At 37.8% G+C, this 26,318-nt stretch overlaps 1 protein-coding gene across 3 annotated transcripts in view; it reads right to left on the bottom strand.

Annotated features, from left to right (window-relative positions):
* SSH2 (slingshot protein phosphatase 2) overlaps positions 1-16,946 on the bottom strand; it is a 249,703-nt gene extending 232,757 nt beyond the window's left edge. The window contains exons 1-2 of one of the 3 annotated variants that reach the window (XM_045837587.1): positions 16,844-16,946; positions 16,594-16,696 (exon numbers count right to left, since the gene is read on the bottom strand). In XM_045837587.1, the coding sequence (XP_045693543.1) occupies positions 16,594-16,656 (63 nt within the window). In that variant the 5' untranslated portion in view covers positions 16,657-16,696; positions 16,844-16,946. Of the gene's footprint in view, positions 1-16,593 lie in introns of all 3 variants that reach the window. The other 2 variants (XM_045837588.1, XM_045837590.1) reach the window with 2 other exon arrangements.
* Positions 16,947-26,318: the final 9,372 nt, after the last annotated feature.

The following is a 26,318-nucleotide window of genomic DNA, read 5'->3' as shown; positions in this document are numbered from 1 at the left end:
TATCGGTCCTTATTTAGATTGTTATTGTTCAAAGCAGCAATGTGCCTACAGTATGTAAGGGGTATTATAATGTTCCCAAAGAACAAACGTTCTCAAGAACGAACTTTTAGATGAAAGACATGATAAGGGTCAGCACATGCCAAAACAATAGGGACAGGTACATGGCAGTCATACACAGAGGGTTAGATGATTACTGACAACTTAAGTTTTTCTGCTTCCAAAGCCTCTGCACTTAACTACTATGTCATACTGCAATATTGTATGTCCATTTTCCAGACAAAGAATGAGAGGCTCAGAAAGATTAAGCAAACCTGTCCAATATTACACTGCTAGCAAGTCTTTATGCCAGGACTTACATTCAAGTTTTCTAATTTTTTCCTACATTATAAACAGATGTCTCTTTTCTACCAGGTTACTCTGAAAACCTAGTAAAATAACTAACTGATAGAAGTAAGGAAGGAGTAATAGAATACTAAAGTGGGCAGGGGGAATACTGATGTAAATTGCTCACAAAATGCTGGTTCACAAGATAAAGATGGGCCACAGATATGTTCTGTTTAACCCTCTACATACATTTCTTTGAATCTTCATTAGTTGTTGTGATAGACAAAGTGTGACAACAGCAATCCTAAACATCGTTCTCCCTTGTTGCCAACTCAATGATTAAGATGGAAAGTCATATACTTGCTTTTCTAGGCTCTCTTGTACCTAGAGGCAACCATGTAATCTACTTCTGGCAAGAGACTTAAAGAGAAGTCTACTAGGAATGGAAGATTGGTTTCTGGGAAAACTTTTGCTTTCCTAATTGAAGGTATAGCTACCTACTGGCACTGCACCATTTACCCCTTTTTCAATCAAATAAGGATGTACTGACTGCAGGTGCAAAAGATATCTTTTATGTGGAGACAAGCATAAAAATGGGAATCCAATACACTATTAATGACAGAACAAAAAGTTATAAGGAACTTGAATCCTTATATAGCACTATTAAGCTACCAAGTTAGTCCAGGACTACATATCTTTAGATTTCTGCTAGATAAACCAAAAATATTCTTTATGATTTAACCTTGGTCTTTTGTTACTTGCAGTCAAAGTCATTTCCAGCCAATTCAGCTGCCAACATTTAAAAATGAGCAGATTTCACATAACAATCTGCATTACTAGGGTTTCTTGAAATAGAAGACTTTTCTGGCAACATTGGGTCTACACTCTCACTTGGTCACAATTGGCAGCCCCTGATGATAAGAGTTCATAGTCTCACACATACAACAGGCCCCATTTGGCCAGTTTCACTAATTTCAGTCACCTGCCTGATCCCATTGCCACATTTAAATGTGAGATGTTCTGTATTATACCTCAGTGTATTTCTAGCCTAGAAATCAGATGTCCACTTGAACGCCTAGCATCTTCGAAAACCTCCAAGCAATCCCTACTAAAGAGGTAGTACAAAGTTTTTGCAATAGTAAACACCTGAATCTTCCCAACAGCTGTGTTATTCTTTATCCCTGAAGTCAAACTCTGGAAACTAACAGTAAAATGAGGAGTTAAAAAGTCAATTTTCGAGTTCTGAAATTCTGTGAAATCCTAGGAAGCAATATTTATGAATAAACCCCAAGACTTCAATAACAATTAAAGACCCAAGAAACCTCCTGGATTTCTGACATAGAAGTAGCAAAGAAATATGAAAATCACTGTATTCTCAAATTGCTCAAATATGAAATTGAGGTTGTGATTCAGGGATCTCAACAACGTAAGCTTGCACCACTACTGCACATTACGGGTAAAAGGTGTAGGGTTCTGATATACAAAGCTATTAAGCCAGAATTTCACAAAAACTTCAGACGTCACAAGTAAGGGATGATGCTGTGGGACATTTTAAGAAGATTGTCATTTAGTATAGCTAAATAATGTAGACTTTCATTAGAAGCATTTTCAAGAAATGACACATATCTCAACTGCCAAAAGACTATTTCTTGTCAATCCTTTGATAAATAATAAAAATGAAGGACTAAATTATTGAAAATATCACTTATTTGTGCCCACTGAGCATTAAATTCAGACTCATTTGCTCAGTGCAAAAGTTCACTGCATCTTTACCTAAAAGGAACTTTAATAGCTTTAAAAGCACCTGTAAATAACCACAAACTACAGTTTTCACTATCTTCAAATTTACTTCATCACACATTACTTCATTACCATTCAAAGATGGTTATGCCCATTTCCACTCAGGGTGTAAAACTATTCATAAAGTAATGCATCTGAGAGAAATACATATTTGATACAATTCAGTAAAGACTCAAATACATCACTATGCTTTAGAAGCCAACTATCATAATCTTTTAAAATTAAGTATTTATATGAGATACTGTGCCAGAAGCAAAGAAATTAAATCCATTTAACATTAGTAATCATTAGCAGTTACTGGATACTCACTATGCTATAATGCTAGACACTATGTTCAGCATTCATTTAGTTATTTCATGAACGCTAACAATAATCCCACAAAATAAGGAAACAAAGCTTAGAAAAGTGATTTGTCCAAAGTCTACACTTGTAAGTGGGAGAGATAAGATTTTTAACTCCAGTGTCTGGTTCTAGAACCTAAGGCCAATTTAACCACTATGCTATGATGAAGCCTATTTTCTTGAGAACAAGTACTTAAAAGATAAAATCATTATTAAATTATCCAGAGAGGGAAACTATCCTTTTGGGTCTGGATTTGGCAGGGAAGAAAAGTATAATGAGGGCCAGTGTAGAAAATATATTTTTCAGAAGAATATAAGGCTTTTAGCAGGATTTTAAAAAACTCACTGTCACATTGCTTGCTGATTTTAAAGAAATGCTACTTTCAACTTCCAAAATGGTATTTTGGAAAGTCAGTAATAAACGAAGTGAAGTAGGCAAAAAGCAAAATGACAAAAGAGAACTTCCTAGTTTTAGGGAGGGGTTAAGAAATAACTACCTGATAAGGCATTTTCTCAACTATTGACCCATACGTTCTCAAATACATTTTTGTGCATTCAGAATTTTCCAAAGGCAGATGTCCATTTCAATAATTTTTTCCCTTCATCACTGAATTTAGAACTATATATGATCTCATTCTACACTGTAAGAATTTCACTTTGGAGTCTATACAACTATTGCAGAAAAGTTTTTTTTTAGTGAAAGAACCACTATTATAGTTATTTCAGAAATGTGAGCCTACAAATAGAATATGGAATAAAAAAGTACAAAAATCAAATGAGGGATTTTAGTATATCAGCAAATGAAGAAAAAATAAAACACAGAACCTCGATCATCCAGTTTTTTAAATCACGTGTTCAGATAAGGCAACTGGTTTTAAAAAGAGAAGACTGTACTAGCAGCTTAAATGATATAAAGTCTTGTGCACAGTAGATACTTAATAAATGTTTGCAAATAAATGTAATCCAATAAAGTGAAAAAAATCTAAGAAAAAAGGAAGTATAAGCCCTGGACCTGTAAAAATACAGTCTTCCCCTAAGTGCCTTGAATCACCTCAAAGGGCAGATGCAAACAAACCAAACATTAATTTTGTGAGGAACATCTCATTTCCAGCTTTCAGCAGACCGGCATTTTGAACAAGCTCATGCAACACAGAGGTCCAAATCATCATTGTACCTTTAAAGTTTTTCATTTTGCACCACAACTATAGTCTTATGCAAGGCAATTACAAGAACATAAGATGATGACTTTTTAACATTGGTTTCATAAAATTCTCTTAATTTTTTTAATCTTATGGATTAAAATCCTACAAAATGGTACTGAAGTGGAAATTTCCTAAGAATATTTTCTTCCTACTAAAAGCCCTATTTATCAAGATTCCATATCTTGCAAGAATGTTTTGTAGGCAAGTGGAGAAGTTCCTGGCTTTTTCAGCCACACCTTGACTAACGAGAATTCCTTTACAATCTACAGTTCCTTTGAAGTTTACCTGAAAACCACAGAATTAACATTAAAATGCTCAGAGTTGAGAAAGTTACAACTTGTCTGAGGGGGGACAGGACCTAAAAAAAATCCCAGAATTTATTTATAAAAAACTGCATTTATTCTTACATGTTTAAACTTTAGTCACCTTCAAAGTACTCTCCATTTGATGCAATATACCTATCAAGACATTATTCCCACTGCTCAAAACGCTTTTGAACTAACCAATTTTGATGCCTTTTAGTACTTCTTCCATTTTTTGTTTCACCTCTCCCACACAGGCAAAACGTTTCCATTTGAGGATTTTTTTCATCCAGGGAAACAAACAAAAAAATCGCTCATGAAGAGATCGGGTATATAGGGAAGGTGGGACATGGAAGCCATGCCATTTTCAGTCAAAAACAGCTGAACTTTCAGGGCAGTGTGGGCAGGTGCGCTGGTAAATCACCCATCATGAAATGCACAAATGTGTTGAAAGAATCTTGAAAAAAAAATTCACTAAAGCCGAATACAGATTCTCACAACAGCGCCAGCTGGTACACTGATACAGATGTGTTTCTAGAACACTCATCTAGCAGGGGAAGCCTGTTTGTACTACAAGTGGCCCACCCTCCAGAAGATAATTCCAGGTATTTTTTAGGTCCCCTCTGGTATAAGACAGATCTAGAAGATGAATCAAAATATTGGACTCAGAAAGAAAAAAAAGACACACAAGGTGCTCTATAGAAATGCACTAAGAAACACACTAGAAAAAAATTTTAAAAAATATTGGACTCAGAAAGTTTAGTGTAATTTTTTTCATTACTCTTTCAAGGAAAAAATTAAATAGGTTGTCTCTCTTTTCTGACAGCGTTCAATAGTAAAAACTGTAAACCAAATGCAACCAAAGTCTAAACCAAAGACCTCTTGTTATGTGAGTACATTCAGTTGCTTTGGAAATGCAACTTCTCAAAGCTGCATTCAGTTTCAACTGCCAACTGCCTGGTATAGCTGGATTACACAAATCATTCTTCTCACCTATTGTTTTCTTGTACAAAGATATATTTAAACCCATGAACACATTCAGTGTCCTCAGATTCTCTGTATTTAAAAAAAAATCTGTCAACTTCTATTTTATTTTGCCACATGATTTATAGCCTTGATCATTAAAAATGCCAACATATTCAGGCTGAGTTGCCTATACAAACTAAGGTGACCACCTGCAATGATCTGTCCTAACATATAGCAAAACATCCAATAGATGAATACGCTGCTAAGCATGGCCTAGTACACTGATGAGCTCTCAAGAGGAGATTTTTTAAGATTATAGTTGCATTAATGATTCTGCATGGTGCTCCAGGTCATTACAAAATCATACACGACATACTTTGCCATGGAGATTAACAAGAGCAGAAATTCTCTAATTAAAAAAAAAATAAAGCTATTGAGTAAAAAAAATTTAATGAAAAAAGAGAAACTCCTGAAATAGGCTATTCATTTGAATTATATTATCAGAAAGCAAATATCTTCCCCACCAAAATTGTATTATAATGAAAAATTGCTTAATAACCAAATAGCAACCCTAAATCACCATTATTATAAAAATGACTAATACTTCATGGGTGCATGCTTATTTAGTGCCAGGCATTATCTCACTTAATGTTTACTTCTGTAAAAGAAGTACTATTTATTACCTCTATTTTACAGATGGGCAAACTGAAACACAGAGTAATTGTATTGTCTGAGTCTAGCAAATTGTAAAACCAGGATTCAGATTCAAGCAGACAGTTTCAATGCTGCCACTATGCTGGATTGCTTCATGTTGCTACAGGTATTTTTGAAAGCCTAAGAAGAAAGAAATGAAAATACTTTTAGGGTTCCCCAACCCCATGTGGACTATATCAGAACCATTGGCAGATATTATTTTTATTCTAAACCAAACCACAACTGCTTTCTCAAACTCCAAAGAATCAATGAGCTTCCTTAATAGATTAAGATAATATGAGAAGCTAACTTGTGGTTTGTTTTCATTCTTGTCTCAGACATGCTAAACATTGCAATTGTGAAGAAAAGCCTCTCCGAAATTGTTACTTCTATAAAACTGTCTGAAGCAACAAGTAGAGAATCACTGCTCCAATGAGCAAGTTGTGCAGAGATGTCTTCCCTTAAACTTCTATAAACATAATTTCAGCTCTGGCTGGTGTGGCTCAGTGGATTGAGCACCGGACTGAGAAACAAAGGGTTTGCAGGTTTGATTCCCAGTCAGGGCACATGCCTGGATTGTGGGCCAGGCCCCCAGTAGAGGGCGTGCAAGAGGCAACCACACATTGATGTTTTTCTCCCTCCCTTTCTCCTTCCCTTCCCCTCTCTATAAAAATAAATAAAATATTTTTAAAAATTAAATTAAAAAAACATAATTTTATATATTCTGCTGTGTCTGAATCAGAAAGAAAGAGGTTGTTGGTTTTTTGTTTGTTTTCTTTAAGCAGGGAAAGGTAGGGAGTAGGAGAGGTGAGGAGCAAGGTAATACCTAAAAATACCTAAAAGTTTAGTGTGTAATACCTACACACTTTCCAAAAATAGAAGCTTCAGTATCTGGCTACCATACCTTAGACAACACTATCTCTTACAATAATCATGATGTAGATAAAACTGGCTTCTGATTATAAATAAAAATGAAAGGAATCAATATTTAGAAGTAAATAACATATTTTTCATTTTCCTAGCTGCAAAGATCTTTTGCTCCTCCATCTTTTCCAATCAGTCTGTTCCACATTCCCTGTCTATTATTCTCTACTGTACTCACCATACTAGGTTTTTTAATTTTACATGCTTAGTTTATAGCTGCTCCCCCATGCCTCAACTTCTAAGGTAAAGATAACGCCTTATATAATCCCACAGTGCTTGAGAAAGCTCACAACAAGCTTCTGCTGAACTGAGTTTATCAACTATGAAGGCATAAGCCACAAAATGATTCAAATTGCAGTGATTTCAAACTAAAGCAGGACAAACATGATGCAAAATGGTTTAAAAAATGGAAGCAACTCAAACAGCACCTAGACACAGAGACGAATTCTAACACTTGGAAGGTAATTTAGTTTCTGAGTGTGACGACCAAAGTTTAAATCCCAGCTCTGCCACTCCCACATAAGGGGATCTAGATACCTCCCTGAAAATCAGTTTTTTCATCTGTAAAATGGGAACAGTAATACTACTCCTTCAAATGATTGTGATGCCTGTTTAGTGCCAAACCCAGTGACTACAGCACAGTAAACACGTGAAACATGGTAGCTATTAGGACAGTTATATATGCCCATAATCACAAAGTTTAACAAATTCACTTTAAAGGAAAGCCAAGAGAACCCATATACTGCATTAAAGATAAAAGTAAGTGCCCAGATGTTACAATTCAGAAGAAATTATTTTTACTTCTCCTGCCTCCTTTTCTGCACTTCACATGGCATCAGCACAGTACTATTTGTAGTTCCCAGCATACATCAATGTTTAGCCTTGCGCTTCAGTTCATGCTCAAGAACGCTTCCCTCTCTCCTGCTACTGACCCCTAACCTTCTGTTAGCAGACCAACTACCACTCAGTCTCTAAGGTTCAACCTAGAAGTCCTTGTTGGCCGTCTTTTTCTTCCTCAAAGCTTATATAATTTGTGATTACTACAATGTATTCTAACTACTTATTTAATACCAATCTTTCCACTTACATGCTAAGCTTCCTGAAGCAAGGAACTAATTGGCTGCTTGATCCCCAACCAATCCTGGCATAAAAGAGTAAATCAGGTGTGTCAAACTCATTTTCACCAGGGCCACATGAGCCTTGTAGTTGCCTTCAAAGAGCTAAAATAATTTTAGGACTGTATAAATGTAACTACTCCTTAACTGTTAAGGAGTTGAAATTACACTCGGCCCTTTGAAGGCAACCATGAAGCTGATGTGGCTCTGGTGAAAATGAGTTTGACACCCCTGGAGTAAATAAATAGATGTCTTCAGAATCAAGTATAGTACAGGATACAAAAAGGTACTAAATTATTATTTTTTAATTGTCATACAGTTCCATAATCTAGGCTGGAACATACTACACGACTTCCCTCCATTTATTCCTAAGCATATCCTCTCCCACTCAGTAAGTGAAATATTTCCCACCTCTGAGGAAATTTAGGAAACCATGGGACTTTTCATTACATTTCAGGGCCAAAATCACTTCACCAGACATCTCTTGACAAACAGGAAAATAAGGGGCACTGTGAACAGCACCTGTGCTGCTCACCTGGGCAAGAAAATGCAGGGCAGTTTGTTCAAGTATCTGAAAAAGACTCAGTGCTGAGGAAGAGAACAGATGACATTACCTGCAAAATAGTACTCATTAAATATCTGCTGATTAACAAGATTCCTTAGGTCTCTCCCATATGTACCCTGCCTCTGGCATATTTCAAATTAGGTAAAGAATCTTATCAATACTCATATCCTTTTGTTTTGTCTTTTTTTAGTTTCCCTACTTCACCTAGGTTTTTTTGAATGAATGAACAAATCAATGAAAAACATGAACATGTGAATGCCTACAACGGACCAGGTATTGTGTAGCCAACCTGACACCAAGCATTTAATGGAAAAACAGTAAAGTCCTAAGCTGCTGGAACCAGGAATAACATGTAATGGTGCTATATAGTATGGGCTCTTCACAGTGTCTTTCTCTAGACTGGGGATAATGTTGATCTGTTCCCACTCACTTAAAGCCAGGTAGAAAGGATAAGATAACTGACATTAGCTTTTGAATACTAAAGGCCTGCTCTTCCTCTGGACTTCCCAGGCACTTTTAAATTTTAAAATCTAAGCTGGTTTAAGTTTATTTTCTGTCCATCCAATTTAACGAATACTAAGTAATACCTGCTAAACTAACAAAACTCCTGTGGGAATAGCAATGGAACACACTCTAGCTTATACTCCAATTTAGTATTTCCCAGAGGTAGAATTATACACCATTAGAAAAAAGGAGTGACTATTTCATAAAATGAACTGGGACAAGTTGTTAACTATTTGGAACAAAATTAATTTAATATTTACCTCATACCATGTAGTAAAATTAATTTCAGATGATTAAAGTTAAAACTAAAAATAAACTATAAGACAACTTCAGAAAATATAGGTGAACATTTCTCTACTCAATTGATGGAAAATTAAACTAAGTAGAAAAACTGTATGAAAAACAAATATGAAAAAAAGACTTTGGAGTGATGGAATTAAACATTTTAAAATATCTATACATCAAAATAAATAAAATAAAAACAAACAAAAAATGGCAAATTAATAACTGACACAAAAATGTGCAACATAACAGTAAGAGGTTAATATTTTTAGTATATAAAGAATATTTACATATCAATATGGCAAAAATAACTATCCTTGGAGAAGTTGGGCAAATCACATCAATGACTTACAAAACAGGGAATATAAAATATATATGATAAATACAGGGTCTGGCATAAATAACACCCCCTTTTTATTACAAAATCTTTTATTACAAAATCATAAGCATGTAATTCTGTAACATAACAGTATCACACTCAAGCATACCATATGCTAATTTAGGTAAAATGTTCAAATTAAAACTATAAATTATTAATACCAATATTATTACCCTACCAACCACATTCAAGTAGGCCTTCCTGCTGCTGGACCCTGTATTTGGAAAAATGTTTAACCTCTGATTTTTAAAATGTAAATTAAAATAGCAATAAAATACTAGTGGTTAAGAGAAAGGGTTCTGGGATCAGATACCAGGCCTATAATCTTGGGCAATTCATTTTGCTTCTCTGAGCATCAATTTTCTTTGTAAAATAGAGAAAATAATAATATCTATATCACAGGAGTGATATTAAAATTAAATAACATAATGCATGCAAGGTACTCTGCACACTGTCTGGTACACTGTAAGTATTCAATAAACAATAGCTCTTATGAAAAAGAAAACGAATGATGATGATGATACTCAGGGCTGATGAGGATACAGTGAAGCAGACATTTTTATACATAACTTGTCAACAAAGATCGATTCAATTTTTCTAGAGGACAATTTAGCAATATGTATGAAAAACTGTAAAGGTGGTCATATTCTTTGGGCTTCTGGAAACAGAACAATCCTTAAAAACAATGGAAGAACTCAAAATGGAAAAGATTGCTAAATACGACTATATCAATCCATCCATTGATCCATGCAGCCAATATTTTTAGCCTGGTGACACAAAAATATGCATGAGTAGACCTAGTCCCAGACTTAAAGTTCAGCTGGGGAGATAAGCAGTCAAACAACCAAGTACAATCAAGAGGTAAGAGCCACAGTGGGAAAGGGTGCTATGGTGTGCACAGAAGGAGCACCTACCATAGTCTGAGAGTAGAGTCAGGGAAGCTTCCCAGAAGAAATGACATTTAACCTGGGACCTGAAGGATGAGTAGGAATTAGGTAAAGAGATGAAGGAAAAGTGTTCCAGGTAAAGGAAACAGCATGTACAAAGCCTAGAGATAAAAGGGAGCATGACATGTCAGCCTGATTGAGCAGTGTGCAAGGCAGGGACTTGGGATGAGACAAGCTGAAGAGATAAGTGAGGATGGCTTATTAAAAGTCCTGCTAGCAAAACTCTGTAGTATAGACTTTATGCTAAGGGTAATACAAACTATTAAAAAGCAAAGTTTTAATAAATACAATAAAGGATTAATGTTCATAATTTATCAGGAGGGTATATAGATTGAAAAGAATAAACAACTCATAAAATGGAAATAAAGGATTTTAGAGAAGGTTGCACTCTGTAAACTCTAAGTTTACTAAAATCACTGAATTGTATATATTAAAATAGTTTTATTTTAGGGTTTATAGATTATACTCAATAAAACTATCTTTTGGGCCCTGGCCAAGTAGCTCAGTTAAACTGTTATCCCCCTATGCCAAGGTTGTGGGTTCAATCCCAGATCAGGGCACATACAAGACTCAAACAATGAATGCATAAATAAATGTAACAACAAACTGACATTTCTCTCCTTTCCTCTCTCTCTCTCAAATCAATAAATAAAAATAAAATAAAATAAAACTATCTTTAAAAAAAGTTAATAAAAATGCCTAATAAACACCTGAAAAATTATTCAACCTAATAATAAAATACATTACTGATTTACCCTCAATAATCTTTACCCTCAAAAATTACTAGTGATTAAAAATGAAATCAGAATATCCAGTATAATAAATAAGACTAGGAGAAATGAGCATTTTTACACTATGCTGGTTGGAATAAATGTTAATTAAACAACCTTTATAGAAAGTATAAATATGTAATAGAAGTCTTAAATTGTTTGTACTCTGTCATCCAGTAATTTTATTTCTTGAAATCTTAATAAATGTTCTAAAATGCAGTTGAATATTTATTCCCAATGATGTTCACTGCAATGAAAATTACCATAGCAAAAAAAGAAAAAAGTTGAAAAACACCTAGATGTTCATCAGTAATGGAATGGTTAGAATAAATTATAACTACTCAATGTAGCCATTTAAGTGATATGGCAATAAATCTGTGATATATATCAAACTTAAAAAATATAAAATTATATATACATCAGCACTGCAACTATGTAAAATACATACACAGCTTTACAGCACACACCTTTTATTCTTTTTACTGTGCTTTTCAGTATTTTCCAAATTTCCTACCATGGTCATGTATTATTTCTACAGTTTAAGTTTCTAAAGCTGTCTTCAAGAAAATGAAAAAGTATCACTTTTAAAAGTATATTTCAAGCCCTGGCTGGCGTAGCTCAGTGGATTGAGCGCAGGCTGCCAACCAAAGTGTCACAGGCTCGATTCCCAATCAGGGTACATGCCTGGGTTGCAGGCCATGACCCCCAGCAACTGCACATTAATGTTTCTCTCTCTCTTTCTCCTTCCCTTCCCTCTCTAAAAAATAAATAAATAAAATCTTTATTTATTTAATAAATCAATTTTATATGTTATTATTTTCTTTGTTTATGGAGAGAGGTGTGGTCATATTTGAATATATAGAATTCAATAATATCTTATTTATCTAGCATCACCAGGAAATAAGATATATATGTAATGAATTTTCAAATTAATTAAAATGTGCATCTTAAACATCAAAACTTTGGTGAAACATAGGTGAGCATCTATCTAAAAATATACTCAGTTCAATCCTGACTGTTTAAATCAAAACAAAACAAGATTAAGTTTTCAGGGTCATCATTATGACCATTAATAGTAGCTCTGAGAGAGTACTAAATCTTAGGTGGGTATTCGTCCCTACATTAAGTAGTCTGTAACTGCTATGCGTTTTTCTTAAGCCAGCTATATACAGGTTTTCTTCTTCTTCTCTTGCTGTAAAACCATCAGCTATCATTTCCCAGAACTATATGGAGCCAGCCTTTAGCAGCACCTGCCACTTTCCATTCCTATTTTGCAATTGGTAATAATCTTCTAAAAGTAAGGAAACTAAATAGCCAACTTTATAAGAATTCTGTGTAAACTAAGAGATAATAGGCCTTGAATAAGGGTATCACCTAAAAATGATTCGCTCAGACTTGGATACTTCTGTTCTAGGTAGTCAAGGTTACAATATAAATGAACTCCAAGGAGAGGGTGAGTCCTTGACTGAATGTCAAGTCTTGCTTCCTTTACTATACTGGCAGTCAAGTTCTCAGGATCAGAAGTTCGTATGCTGTTTCTCTTATCACATCATAGAAAGAGATGTGACCAGGAGACAAGGAACTTAGTTCTAGTCCAGGTTCTTACACCAACCAGTTTTATAACCTTCAGCAAGTCCTTTAACCTTGGTAACCTGTCTTGCATAACTTACTAGGCTACTCTAGAAAGCTCTAGATCATGATCACAAACACATTTTGAGAAATATAAAGCACTACAGAAAACTAAGGGATTTTTTTAGTAGTTCACTGTATCTATATGACCCTAAATCAATATAGGTATCCATTAGGAAAATTCATACCAGAAAGAATGGAGGGAAAGAGATAATCCTTAAATTGCCAGTTAAATAGAAAACCTCTAATATCTAGGAATAACAATATATTCCTAGAGCTGGCATCTCTGACTCCTCCTCCTTTATACACAATCAGTCCCTGGGTCCTTTCTGTCTTTTCCACAATCCCTCACATCTGTCCCTTTCTTTCATTACCACTTCACATTCCCAGTTCAGGCCTTTATTATCTTTCACACCTGGGCTACTGCAACAGCCTCTAACAGGCTTCAATTGTGGCCTCTCCCCCTCTTAAATCCCTCTGGCCCACAGCTATGAGATTTTCTTAAAACACCACAGTGATCATATCTGCTCCAAAAACTGTGAGGATTTTGAATTACCTTCTCTATCAAGTTCAAACTCCTAAGCTCAGCAGTCTCTGTGAAGCTCTTGCTGCCTCCTCACCTTTATCTCTTATTATTTTTTCCAAACAAATCCTTCCTCAAACTGGTTTATTTAAGACCTTCAGATATCCCTTGAATTTCTCTGCCTCTAAGTCTCCTTGGTGTATACAGCTTTTCTCCACCTAGAATACTCTCTGTTTCCCAGCTTCTCTCTCAATCTATAGAAATCAGCTCATCCTTCAAGGCTAGTTTGAACTAGCCTTGAGAACCACCTACTTTGTATACTTCTTTGGTTTACCACAAAGAAAAAAGATGGCAGATTCTAAAGTTAGACACATCTAGGTTTCAATTACAGCTTCAACAGCTGAGTGTCGCTGGGCACATTCCTTAATAGCTCTTTGCCTCAGTTTCTTCCATCTGTAAGATAGATATAATAGCAATTTCCCTTGGGCATACTGTGAGGAATAAATGAGTCAATCCATGTAAAGCATGTAGCATGATGCCTGGCATAGAGAAAAACCCAAGAGATTTAGAGATTTATATCACTTTTGCCATTAATACATTTATCTTAATCTGAATTCAGACAATACTTATGGCTGTTACAAACTGAATGTCCATGTGCATACAATATCATTCCCCTCACTCTCCTTTTCTACCCACTCTCCTCATGTTTTTTCTTCCTCCCATTCCCTCCCCCTCCCTCCCAAGATTACATGATCCTGATAGAGTATATCTCTTATACATCTTAGCATCTACAACAGTCTATCATACCCAGTAGATGATCAATAGATTTGTTTAATCCCTAATGAAAGAATATTGAAAAACTGACAGTATTAAAATGTTATAATTCCTATAGTGAAAAAGTGTAATAAAGTGCTTAATATAATAAACAGCTAAATTTCCAGCCTCACAAAATTAAATCTCTCCTTTCATGGTTCTTTACATTCTTCTTGTTCATTCTTTTAAAACAAATAACCTATTCATGCAGCAAAAGATGCAACAGCAAATATATGGAAGTTAGACAGCATCCCGGAACACAGATTGGATGGAATACAGATTGGATGGAACACAGGACCAGGAGACAACTCAACTGAACTAACTCCAAATGAAGTGTAACAGGAAGACAATTTAAAGGGAAAGGTAACTGGCTCATCAGTCATATTAGCAATGTTGATTGTTTCTCACACACACACCAGTCCCAGTATTCCTTTGCACCCTGGGCCACATAATAAACAACGTAAATAACCAGCCTAGCATAGCAAGTAGATATAGGAATATCATTCAGCTCACCAACTGAGCTTACCACATGACCAACTTAATTACTTATGTCATAAGTGACTATTAACATGCCTCAAGACTCTAAAATAACCAAGTTTGGCTAGTTAAATCACATCGAGTAAATATGGTCTTACTGTACACTAACCATTCACCTCAAGGAAACTAGTATGATAATCAATATACACATATATTATTATAGCATAAGTGTTTTCAACAATGCCCAATGAAAACTATGTCACTATAATATGGTTTCTAGTTTATTTCCATGACTCCACTAACCTTCAGTTGCTTTTCAAATAAAATCAGTCCTGGTAACCACTATGCTCAAAGAATTTACTAGTGGAGTGAATTAAGATAGCCTGACAGTATGTTAATGACTTCCCAAAAACTAGCATAAAGTACTACATATGAATAAAGTATTGTATATTAAATTTCTATCTCTATGATACTTGTCTTCAGAGTACCTTAAAATGTTTTCCAGCTTTGAAGGGCAATTATTCTCAAATTACAGATTCTATAAGACTTGGAAAAAACCTTAGAAGTCCCCCATTACAGAAACACTGTCTATCGCCTCATAGGCAAAAGGCCTCCAACCTTTGCTTGAATGCTTTCAGCAATGGGCAAGGCAGTTAACCCTATTGTTATAAAATTCTTCCTTACAATCATTGAAAATCTGCCTTCCTGAACTTCTACCCAAGGATCCTAGTTCTGCACTCTGGAACAACATACGGTAAATTAACCTCTGAAATATAATCACTTCTAGAATGTATTTGCCAATTTGGTCACATAAAATGCAAAAGAAAGTTCAGAAAAAAAAAAAAAAGAAACCACCCACCACTGTACACAACAAAATTTTGAAATTCAGGAAACTATGTTGAAATTACAAGCCAGATAACATAAATATTAAGAGTAACCCTATTTTTTACAGTGGATGGTGGCACAGTGTTTACTGAATATATTTTTGCAACTTGAAACTACTAAATCCACCAACACAGTCTTAAAAATTATAACTCTCAAGTTCAAGATGGTCTTTCCAATTGCCCATATTTTCATTTAGTCTGTTTTCCCTTAAAACATCTGGATTTTTTTAAAGATCCCACTTCGCCTAGCTGGTGCAATATTTTATTTTGAAAAATAATTACTCTGAAAAATATAGCCTAAAAGAATAGAGTGTACAGGAGTGGGGGTAGGGTGAGGAAAGGGCCCAGCAGGAAAAGACTGGTTACTGGGTATTTTCCTGCTGGCAGCATGCTTCACTGGCATAGGCATCTGAACTAACGAGCCATACAAACACGACCCAAGAACAAGAATGATCATGAGCAATGAGTAAAGCATAAATGTGTGTAAGATGTGAATTGGCATTGGTCATCATGTAGCACCAGATGCTTTGGGATGTGGTAGAGGAGAGGTTAACAGGTCCAAGAAGCAGAGACCACAGCCACCCTCTGGGGGAGGGGAGGAGGGAAGCAACCGAGGAGTAACTACCGTTCGCAGTCCAATGAAGCACGAACAGTACGGAGCACCAGAAAGACAGCAAATGACTGAAGAAGGCAGAGAGAGAGAGCCTGAAGAAGGGTGTGCAGTGTGCGAGTACAGAACGGGTCCATGAAATGGGTGTGGGTAAGGGGACGTGGGTGGGTGTTAGGGGCAACGCAGGAGTCCCATGGTCCTCTCCCTGCAGCAGAGCAACAGAGAGAAAAAGAAGGGGGAGGGTGAAAAGCCAGAATGACTCATTCCCGAAAGGAAGTGCTCAAGCCATAGGAAAGCATGCCACAGGGGTTCAGGCGAGGACTGTGAGAGCTAGGTGCCCAGAGTGATGGGGGCAAAAAATCAACGTCCCGTAGTTCCTGCGGCTCGTCTTTAAGATGGGGCGTGTGGGGGGTTCGCGGCAGCCGAGTGCCAAGGCCTGGGAAGCGGCGCGGCGCGTGCGCAGTGGCGCTCGGCGGGACCCGCTGAGGCAAAGCGGAGCCGCAGTGACAGAAGCGAGCTGAGCGGCCGCCGGGAGGGACTCACCGAGGCGCAGGGGCTGGAGGTGGTGCTGGGGGTAGGCGATCGCTGGACCGTGACCAAAGCCATCTAGGCGCTGCTGGGTTGTTCCGGGCAGGGCATTCTTGTCCTGAGTGTGGGGGACGGGAGGGTGACGGAGCCGGAATGGGGAAGGGAGTGTGGGGTGGGGGTGAGAGGAACGGGAAGGATGAGGAGGAGGCCGCGGGAACCGATGCAGGCTCCGCACCCACCACCGGACTCTCGCAGACTGACGTACCGAATGGGCGGCTGGCGGGCGGACTGACGGGCGGTTCGGCAGCTGCGGGGCACAATGAGCGTTCCCAGTGCGCAGGCGCCACCTGTCAGCAACCGCCTCTCCCCTCGGCGCGCGCCTCTGCCTCGCGGTAACCCCTGAGTTGCCGGAAGCCGGCCCCGAGTGTGCGCCTCTGGCCGCCGCCCCCTCCTGGGTTTCTTCCTTCGCACCGGCTTCCCTTCATTTGCCCGCGGGCGGCTGTGGAGTGGAGTGGAGTAGGGTGGGATGAGGGGCCCCGGGCTGGGGCCGCTGGAGTCCCAACTCTCCACTGATAACCATTTTTTGAGGTGGGGCGCACAGCTTAACCAACCTTAATGAAAAGAAACTGAGGAGAAAATCTGAAGCAAACACATTTTCTGGTGGGAAAGGGCTCCGCGGAGATTCAAACGCTCTGAGTGTGCGTGACACTTACTGAGCTAGAAACCCTTCTGGCGCAATCAGGACGCGAGTTTTTATCCCCTTTTGACCCGGGTCTCGGGCTTTTTCTCAGCTTTCCCACCCTTCGGTCTCAGAGTTTTTATGAGGAAACTTGGAAGAAAGATTTTAAATTCTCTGCCGTGGGCAGCTTCCGGGCACCCTCACGTTTCCTCCATTACCCTGGCCCCTATCTAAGGACTCACTCATTCCTGAGGTGAAGAAAGGCTGAGTGAGCCTGGGAGGCCAAGAAAGCTGAGCTTAAAAGTTCTAAGGGTCCAACCTGCTAATTACCTCCCACTTGCTTCCTGCTGGGAAGAAATTCGCTTAAACAGGATTTGCTTCTTGAGGTTTCTTCTTGTCTCTAAGTTTCACAGACACCTGTGAAATATAGATTAAATATTTTCAAGGAATCAATTTCTAAAAGACCGCCAGCAGAACACAAACCAAGGAGATGAAAAATCAAAATTAAAAAGGAAAAAAGATCAAACTATGTAAATACCATTGAGTATTTACACACAGAGAGTGACAAAGCTATTTCTCAATTTGAGTGAATGCGCTAGTAAATACCACCATAGATATCAAAGCTGTAGAAAACACATGTAAGAATTTGCAGGTATTAAAGCCCACCTCCTGTTTTTAGCTCAAACTTTCTTGGATCTCATTGCTTGTTTTAAACTAACAGGGCTGATAAGCTCTTTCTGGCTTCTGTATGGTTAAGTGCCACTAGAGCCCTCTGTGCTGAGCCTTTGTTCTCTCCCTGGGGCCCCGTGGTTGAAATAATTAGAAGGGAGGCTCCATCGAAATCCAGACACTGAGGGTCCCTGTACTGTATTCTTCTATGTACAATGGAAACGTATTACAAAGACGCCAGCTGGTAGGCTTTTGCCCCCTGGTGGTGGTCAAGAGTTTCTGCCAAGCATAATTAAAGATGTATGGTTCATAGGTTAAACCATCTTGAACTGTGTTTTCTTCCCAGAGCTACCTGGAAAACAGGAAACGAGTAGACAAAGGTTCAAAAGTAAGAACACTGACAGGAAGCTATATGCATAGCCAAGAAATATACATAGCTGAAAGCTGAATTAATTCAAATAAATGAAACACATGTGCTTTTTAAACCAAAGTGTCATTTTAGAAAAAGTATTATTCAAACCAACGGGTCTTACAAATGTACTTGTATGTTGACTTTCTTACTGACTCAGGAACAACAGCATTAATGATTGACTTTTGTGTAGCAATATAACCTTAAGAAATTCTTTTGGAAGATGAGGGACAATTCCATTAATCTTACAGTGGGAAAGAGCACTATCATAGGAATCAGAGGACTTGGCTTCCAGTTCCAGCTCTAAAACCTTAAACAGATGGTTTAAACTTTTTGAGTTTTAGTTTCTTCATTCTACAATGAAGCTCTAACTCACGGGATTCTAGTGATCAAATGAACTAATGTTTGGAAAAGTGCAGTATAAACTGTAAATCCTTGTATGTAATTAAGATTATTAGTCTCTAAAGTTTGTTCCAAGTTCAATTAGCTTTTGCTGAGTGTACCCTATGTGTAGAAAATAGCATCAAGCAAAAAGGGAACAAAAAGAATGATAAAGACATGATTTATGCCTTTTCTTAATAGAAGTAGATTAGTGGTTAAGATACTCAACTGTAGATAGAATATCTTTATTCAGCATATCTGAGGTGATAAAATCTTGGTCAAAATTGGAATTATAATGTACCCAACTTCACATTAAGTTTGTATCAGGAAGTTAATTTATTAATTTACTGGGGAAATGTCTCTTCCAGGTATATGAGTTTTTAAGGACACTAAGATTTAAAAATTATTGGTACATATTCATTAATTTATTCACCCTTAACTGAGAAAACATCGAATGTTTATTATATGCTAGATAGTTTTAAGGACAAAATGAGAGTCTATCTACCTCTCATAACAGGTTCTAGTGTATTAGCAGGGAAAACCACATCAAATGATGACAGTACAGTTTAGTGGTGCTATGGCTTCAGCTACCACTACTAGACCCCAAGGGAGATAAATATTTAGAAGAAGTCGAGATATGTGTGAAGTATTTTAGAAACACAAAGGAGACGGTCTGGGCAAAGGTAGGCTTTATGATACTGGCTTTCAACCTTTGTCTGCAAATCCCATTATCTACTTTGTGAACTGAGCTGGATCACATGTGAGTATTTGGAATCTATACTCTCTGCCCCATTTATACCTACACCTTTTTTTGGGCTCCACCTTTGTTCCCACTTTGTCTTCTGGTGACCTGAGGGAGGAGGTATCTACTTCAAACAGAGACAAAATTCTAGAATCCTCTTACTATACCAGTTGAATTCGAGAAGAGACCATGAGCAGATTCCCACAAGAGTGAGCCAAAGACATAAAAGTCCTCCTAGTTCCATTTATAGCACCTTTATTCTTCCCACCTGTGATAATGGAGGCCTATTTGTGCAATTAACCCTTAATTTGTATCATCACTCTTTCAGAGGTGAAATTATAGGGGAATTCTGAAATTCCTGAGATCGGCTGGTTCTTAGGCCTTGAGAACCTGATGAAAACTCTCTCTCCAGAAAGACACACTTGCATATTTCATACTCTCACTAAATGGTAATGAGGGACCCATATTAAGAATCCTGAAGTTTAAAGTAGTGCTTCTCAACCTTTTTTCATATCATGAAATGATGATATTTGTATAGCATACAAGGATAAATTGAAGAGGATTTAAAGGCAGCTGTATGAGGTGGGCGAAAAAAATTGTTTTCTTTATGTATAATTATAATGAGAAACATAAGAAACATATTAAGGATGGTAATAAATATTGAATTTATATAAGCTTCCAAATAAATTGTTCTGAAAAAATTAATGAAAAACCCGAGATTGTGTCTATAAACATAACTCTTTTATGTAGGTTTTTCATTTATTTTATTTTTAGATAGAGGGGAAGGGAGGGAGGAAGAGAGGGAGAGAAACATCAATATGTGGCTGACTCTCACTCACCCCACACTGGGGACCCGGTGGCAACCCAGGCATGTACATTGACTGGGAACCGAACCAAGACCCCTTGGTTCTCAGGCCAGCACTCAATTCACTGAACCACACTAGCCAGGGCTATATAGGGTTTTATAATTAAAATGACTGGATGTAACTCCTGAACAAGACAGTATAACTGATCATTTGATAGTCATTATTGATGAGAACTTACTATATATAAGTGGGGGATAAATTTTTTTAAATTTCACAATTCAAAATTTACAAATATGAATTATATTTGACTGTTAGCTCTTTTTTCTCCATTTGCTACTTCCTGCTCCCCAGATCCAATCAGTATAATGTCATCAAAGTACTGAGCTAACTCAGTGCTAATTGGAAGGAGATGCTCGATATCTCTGTGGACTATATTATGGTACAGAGCAGGAGAATTGGTCAAGACTGTTAAGTTGGTATATTGTTGGCCCTGACAAGTAAAAGCAAATTGCTTCTGGTGGTCCTTGACAATTTGCATGGAGAATTAAGCATTTGTTAGGTCAATAGATGCATACCACGTGGCAGGGGCTATATCAATTTGCTCCAGTAAAGATACTACATATCAAAGGGCAGCTGTAACATGATTAAATTTATAATAATTTACAGTCATTCTCCAAGATCCATCTACCTTCACAGACCAAACATGCAAGTGAAATTGGCATGAGATGTTTCATCACCCCTGCTTTTTTCACATTTTTATTGGTGTCACTAATCTCTGTAATCCCCCAATCTGCTCTCTCAAGAAAGCAAAAATTTTTGTTTACTCTCCTGGTATGTGTGTGTGTGTGTGTGGCGGGGGGGTTCTAAGGGCTTCAGCGTGGCCCTTTATACTATAATGTTTCATATTCCAGGATCAGAGAGCCCATATAGAAATTCTGCCAGCTACCAGGTATCTATTTTAATTATACATCAGGAACTGATGAGATCACCACATAGTGGTTCTATGGGCCCAGTCAGACCCCTGTGATTCAAATCTGAATTAAGATTTCGTATCTCACCTGACCCACAGTGTCCTAGAATGTACACAAGCCTACCACCCAGGAATCAGCACCGGAAGGGCCCAATTTGCTTGTGGGTAGTGGGGAAAGTGACTGAAAGCTGGCCAAGAGCTGATCAAGTGGCATTGTTCCCTCCTGGACCCCTTCTCTGCATACAGCACCACAACACAGCAACATGGATTGCCCTGCACTGGTGAACACCCAAGGCTCCACCCCTTACAATATAACAGGCTCACCAAAACAAAAAAAATATGGCCCTAATGAAAGAACAGATTAAAGTTCCAAAAATATAACTAAGCAATGAAGTGATAGTCAACCTATCAGATGTACAATTCAAAACACTGGTAATCAGAATGCTCACAGAAAAGGTTAAGCATGGTTGAAAAGTAGAGGAAAAAGGGAAGGGTATGAAAAGTGAAATAAGGGAAAATGTACAGGGAACTAACAGTGAAGGGAAGGAAACCGGGACTCAAATCAATGGTTGGGAGCAGAAGGAAGAAATAAACATTCAACCAGAAAAGAATGAAGAAACAAGAATTCAAAAAAATGAGGAGAGGGTTAGGAATCTCTAGGACAACTTCAAAAGTTCCAACATCTGGATCATAGGGGTGCCAGAAAGGGAAGAGGAAGAGCGAGAAATGGAAAACTTATTTGAACAAATAATAAAGGAGAACTTCCCCATTCTGGCAAAGGAAATAGACTTCCAGGAAGTCTAGGAAGCTCACAGAGTCCCAAAGAAGTTGGACCCCAAGAAGGAACACACCAAGGCACAGCATAATTACATTAGCCAAGGTAAAAATGAAGGAGAGAATCCTAGAAGCAGCAAGAGATAAGGAGACAGTAACCTACAAAAGAGTTCCCATAAGACTGTCAGCTGATTTCTCAAAAGAAACCTTACAGGCAAGAAGGGGCTGGAAAGAAGTATTCAAAGTCCTGAAAGGTGAGGACCTACATCCAAGATTACTCTATCCAGCAAAGCTATCATTTAGAATGGAAGGGCAGATGAAGTTCTTCTTAGATAAGGTCAAGTTAAAAGAGTTCATCATCACCAAGCCCTTATTTTATGAAATGTTAAAGGGACTTATCTAAGAAAAAGCAAATCAAAACTATGAACAGTAAAATGACAACAAATTCACAACTATCAACAACCGAACAACAACAACAAAAAAACCCCTAAGCAAACAACTAGAACAAGAACAGAATCACAGAAATGGAGATCATCACTTGAAGGGTTATCAGCAGGGAGGGGAAGGGGGGAGACTGGGGAAAAGGTATCAGAAATAAGAAGCATAATTGGTAGGTACAAAATAGACAGGGCGGGATTAAGAAGAGTATAGGAAATGGAGAAGCCAAAGAACTTATATGCATGACCCATGGACATGAACTAAGGTGGGGGGAAGGGTTCGAATAGGAGGAGTTGTGGGGAGTGCAGAGCAGAGGGGAATAAAGGGGGGGAAATGTGACAAATCTAATAGCATAATCAATAAAATATATTTTTAAAAAAGATGTTGTCTCTCACCTGTCCACCACAAGACCCCACTTAAACTGGTATACTGCAGTGGTATTTCGGGGCTCCAGGAATTAACATCAGTTTAGTGCCAATGTTTAGAAATCCCTGAAAAATCCAGGTATTTATTTTTCCCTAGCACTCAGTCATTTTAGGAAATGATCAGACATCCCCGAAGAGAAGACTTAGAGGAAAATTTTCAGTATATATTAATGGCAATGCTGCAGAATCCTCCTTTAAGGGGATTTAGCCTTTTTTTTCAATTAAGGGGCTTAGGTTTGGACTCTGGGTAAAAAGTCTCAGAATTCTCTGCTGTGGTGACTACAGTAATATTTTTGGCCATGGATTTTTAATATTATGTGTAGATGATCAACATTTTAGTAGGCTGTCCATCTATTTTATTTCTAGGACCACAAATATCACCAAGGGTCAAAATATCTGATTGCCACTAAATCTATACTTCTCTTTATGGTAAGTGTGCCCACCTTATCTTTGGTAGTTAAACACTGACATTGGCTTCTCCTACTTTGAAGTGGATCATGCCATCATGCCTAGCCTACAGAAGAAAGCCACCATAAATCTTTTCAAGGATGCAAGTATTCCCATTCTCTAATGTATTTTTCAATGCCTTAGTAATGTCCCAGAGTCCTCTAGGAAGATGTACTTGAGGGTAGTGGATGTGCAGGTCATATGTGATAAATTTACTGCAACAATTACATCTCCATAAGCCTTTGGATGTTCTTACATTATGCCAGGGAGGTTCTGGTATCTCAACTTAATTAAACATAGGACACAACAGAGTCTATGTTTCAGTGCACTTATCAAATTGTTAGTGTCATTCCCAGCTGTAGGTGTTAACACATTAAATCTTTCTTTCTGATAAGTGTACCCATATCAAGAAATCCTAACCAACCCAGTATTATATTCTGTGCTCCTTCCTTTAATTCCTTATAATATACTCTCACACATATTCCCTGTGTTTCTGTCATTGTATAAGCAAATAGTGAAAAACTTTTGCTATAAAAGCTCTTTCCTCCTGGTCATACTGTGTATTTGCCCTGCTTTGATTCTCTTCTCTTTATCTTTTGTATATCTACTGTAGATTTTTGCTTGGTAGTTAGTGTGAGGCTTACATAAAATGTCTCATAGATACAATAATTTATTTTAAACTGGTAACTTCAATCACATACAAAAACTCTATCCTTTTACTCTGCCCCCCCTCTATGTTCTGATGCCATAATTTAAATCTTTTTATATTATTGTATTTCCATTAGTAAATTATGGTAGCTATTGTTATTTTTAATACTTCTGTCCTTTAACCTTTGTACTAGAATTAGGTGATTAACATACTACCATATCATAGTATTGGAATATTTTTAATTTGACTATATATTTATATTTACCAGTGTGTTTTGTATTTTTATATCTTATCATGTTACTAATTTGTGATGAAATCCCTCAGCTTTGTTTGGGAAAATCTTTATCTCTTCTTTATTTCTGAGGATAACTTTGGTTGAAAAAAATTTTTTTTCATCACTTTGAATATAACACCCCACTCCTGCCCTGTAAAGTTTCTGCTGAGAAATCTGCTGATAGTCTCATGGGCTTCCCTTTTAAGTGACAAGCTTTTTTTATGTTGCTGTTTTCAAGATTCTTTGCCTTTAGTTTTTGACTGTTTTATTATAAGGTGTCTCACAGAAGATCTCTTTTGGTTGAATTTCTTTACAGACCTATGAGGTTCAAGAACTTGGATGTTTAATCTCTTCAGATTTGAGAAGTTCTCAGATGTTATTTTTAAAATGTCCTGCCCCTTTCTCCCTCTCCTTAGACTGTCATAATGTATAGATTCTTTCTCTTATTGGTGTTCCATAAGTCCAAAGGCTTTCTTCATTCATCTTCATTTTTTAAAAATTTGTTTTCCTCTGAGTGGTTAATTGAAATGATCTGTATTAAAGCTCACTGATTCTTTCTTCTGCTTGGTCTAGTCATTGTTGAAGTTATTGAATTCTTCATTTCAGTCATTGTATTCTTCAGCTCAGAAATTTCTCTTTGGGCCCTGGCTGGTGTGGTTCAGTGGACTGAGCACCAGCCTGTGAACCAAAGGGTCACTGGTTCGATTTCCAGTCAGGGCACATGCCTGGGTTGCAGGCCAGGTCCCCAGTGGGGGGTGTGCGAGAGGCAACCACACACGGATGTTTCTCTCCCTCTCTCTTTCCTTCCCTTCCCTTCTTTCTAAAAGGAAATAAATAAAATCTTTAGAAAAAAATTTCTCTTTGGTTCTTTTTGTTTTCTATCTCTTTGTGGAATTTATTATTTCATTCTTATATTATTTTTCTTATTTCACTAAATTATTTATGTTTGTTCTCTGAGCATCTTCAGAACAATTATTTTTAATTCTTTGTCAGACATTTTGTGAATCTCACTTCTTTAGGGTGCATTACTAGAAGTTTACTATGTTCCTGTGTAATATCATATTTCCCTGATTCTTTATGATTCCTGTAGCCTTTGTAGATGTCTGTGCATTTGAAGAAGCCATCACCTCTTCCAGATTTAATGTACTGGCTTTGGTAAGGAAAGACCTGCACCCATGGGTAGAGGCATGCTGGAACATAGTGGTACATGGGCCAAGTGTGAGGGCATCCAGTGCCTCTGAATTTGGGGGCATAGCATCCAATCATCTGAGGTAAGCTGGGGTCCATGACATAAACAACTGTATGATCATTGGTAAGAGCAGCAGGCAGCTCACAATGACTGCAAGGGCTGTTGGAGTCTTTAATGATACCTCCAGTCCAGTGTCTCAGGACTATATACTAGGCGGTGGTGGTGGCTAGAACCAGTGGTGTGTACATTTGCAGGAACTGGCTGCACAGGGGCTGGTTGCAGGCAGATGTGCAGTGGTGGTGATGACCAGGGCCAGCATCAGAGGCAGAGGCCAACTTCAGGTGCACAAGTAACTGCAGCAACTCTGGTTGTCATTGTATACTTGCATGACTATAGAGACTAGCCAAGGCATGTGCTTGGTAGTAGAGGCTAGTGATAGAAGTTGGGGCAGGCACCTTGCAGGTGCACAACTATAGGGTTAACTGGGGATGGGGGGAAGAGCCATGCAGGGCAATGACAGGAGTTAAGGTCAAATCCAGGCCCAAAAGCAGCTGGGGTGGGGGGCGCTTGACTGTTGGAATATACTCATGGGGCTACCAGCAATTGATGTAGGTATATGCACAGCAGTAGAGACTTCTAATAGGAGTCAGGCTAATGGTGTGCAGGTGCACAGCTGCGGGATTCTCCTGCCACTTTCAGTAGTTATCAGTATCTTTCACTGGTTCTTCTGTGTCAGACTTACTTTTTTTTTAAAGATTTTATGTATTTATTTTTAGAGAAAGGGGAAGGGAGGGAGAAATAGAGGGAGAGAAACATCAATGTGTGCATCAATGTGTGGTTGCCTCTTGTGTGCCTCCTACCAGGGACCTGGCCTACAACCCAGGCATG

Source organism: Phyllostomus hastatus, unplaced genomic scaffold (assembly GCF_019186645.2).
Source record: "Phyllostomus hastatus isolate PE091 unplaced genomic scaffold, TTU_PhHast_1.1 phas_contig_210, whole genome shotgun sequence".
In the NCBI taxonomy this organism is placed as follows: Eukaryota; Metazoa; Chordata; class Mammalia; order Chiroptera; family Phyllostomidae; genus Phyllostomus; species Phyllostomus hastatus.
Note: the sequence above shows the minus strand (reverse complement) of the source record. Positions and strands in the feature narration are given on the sequence as shown.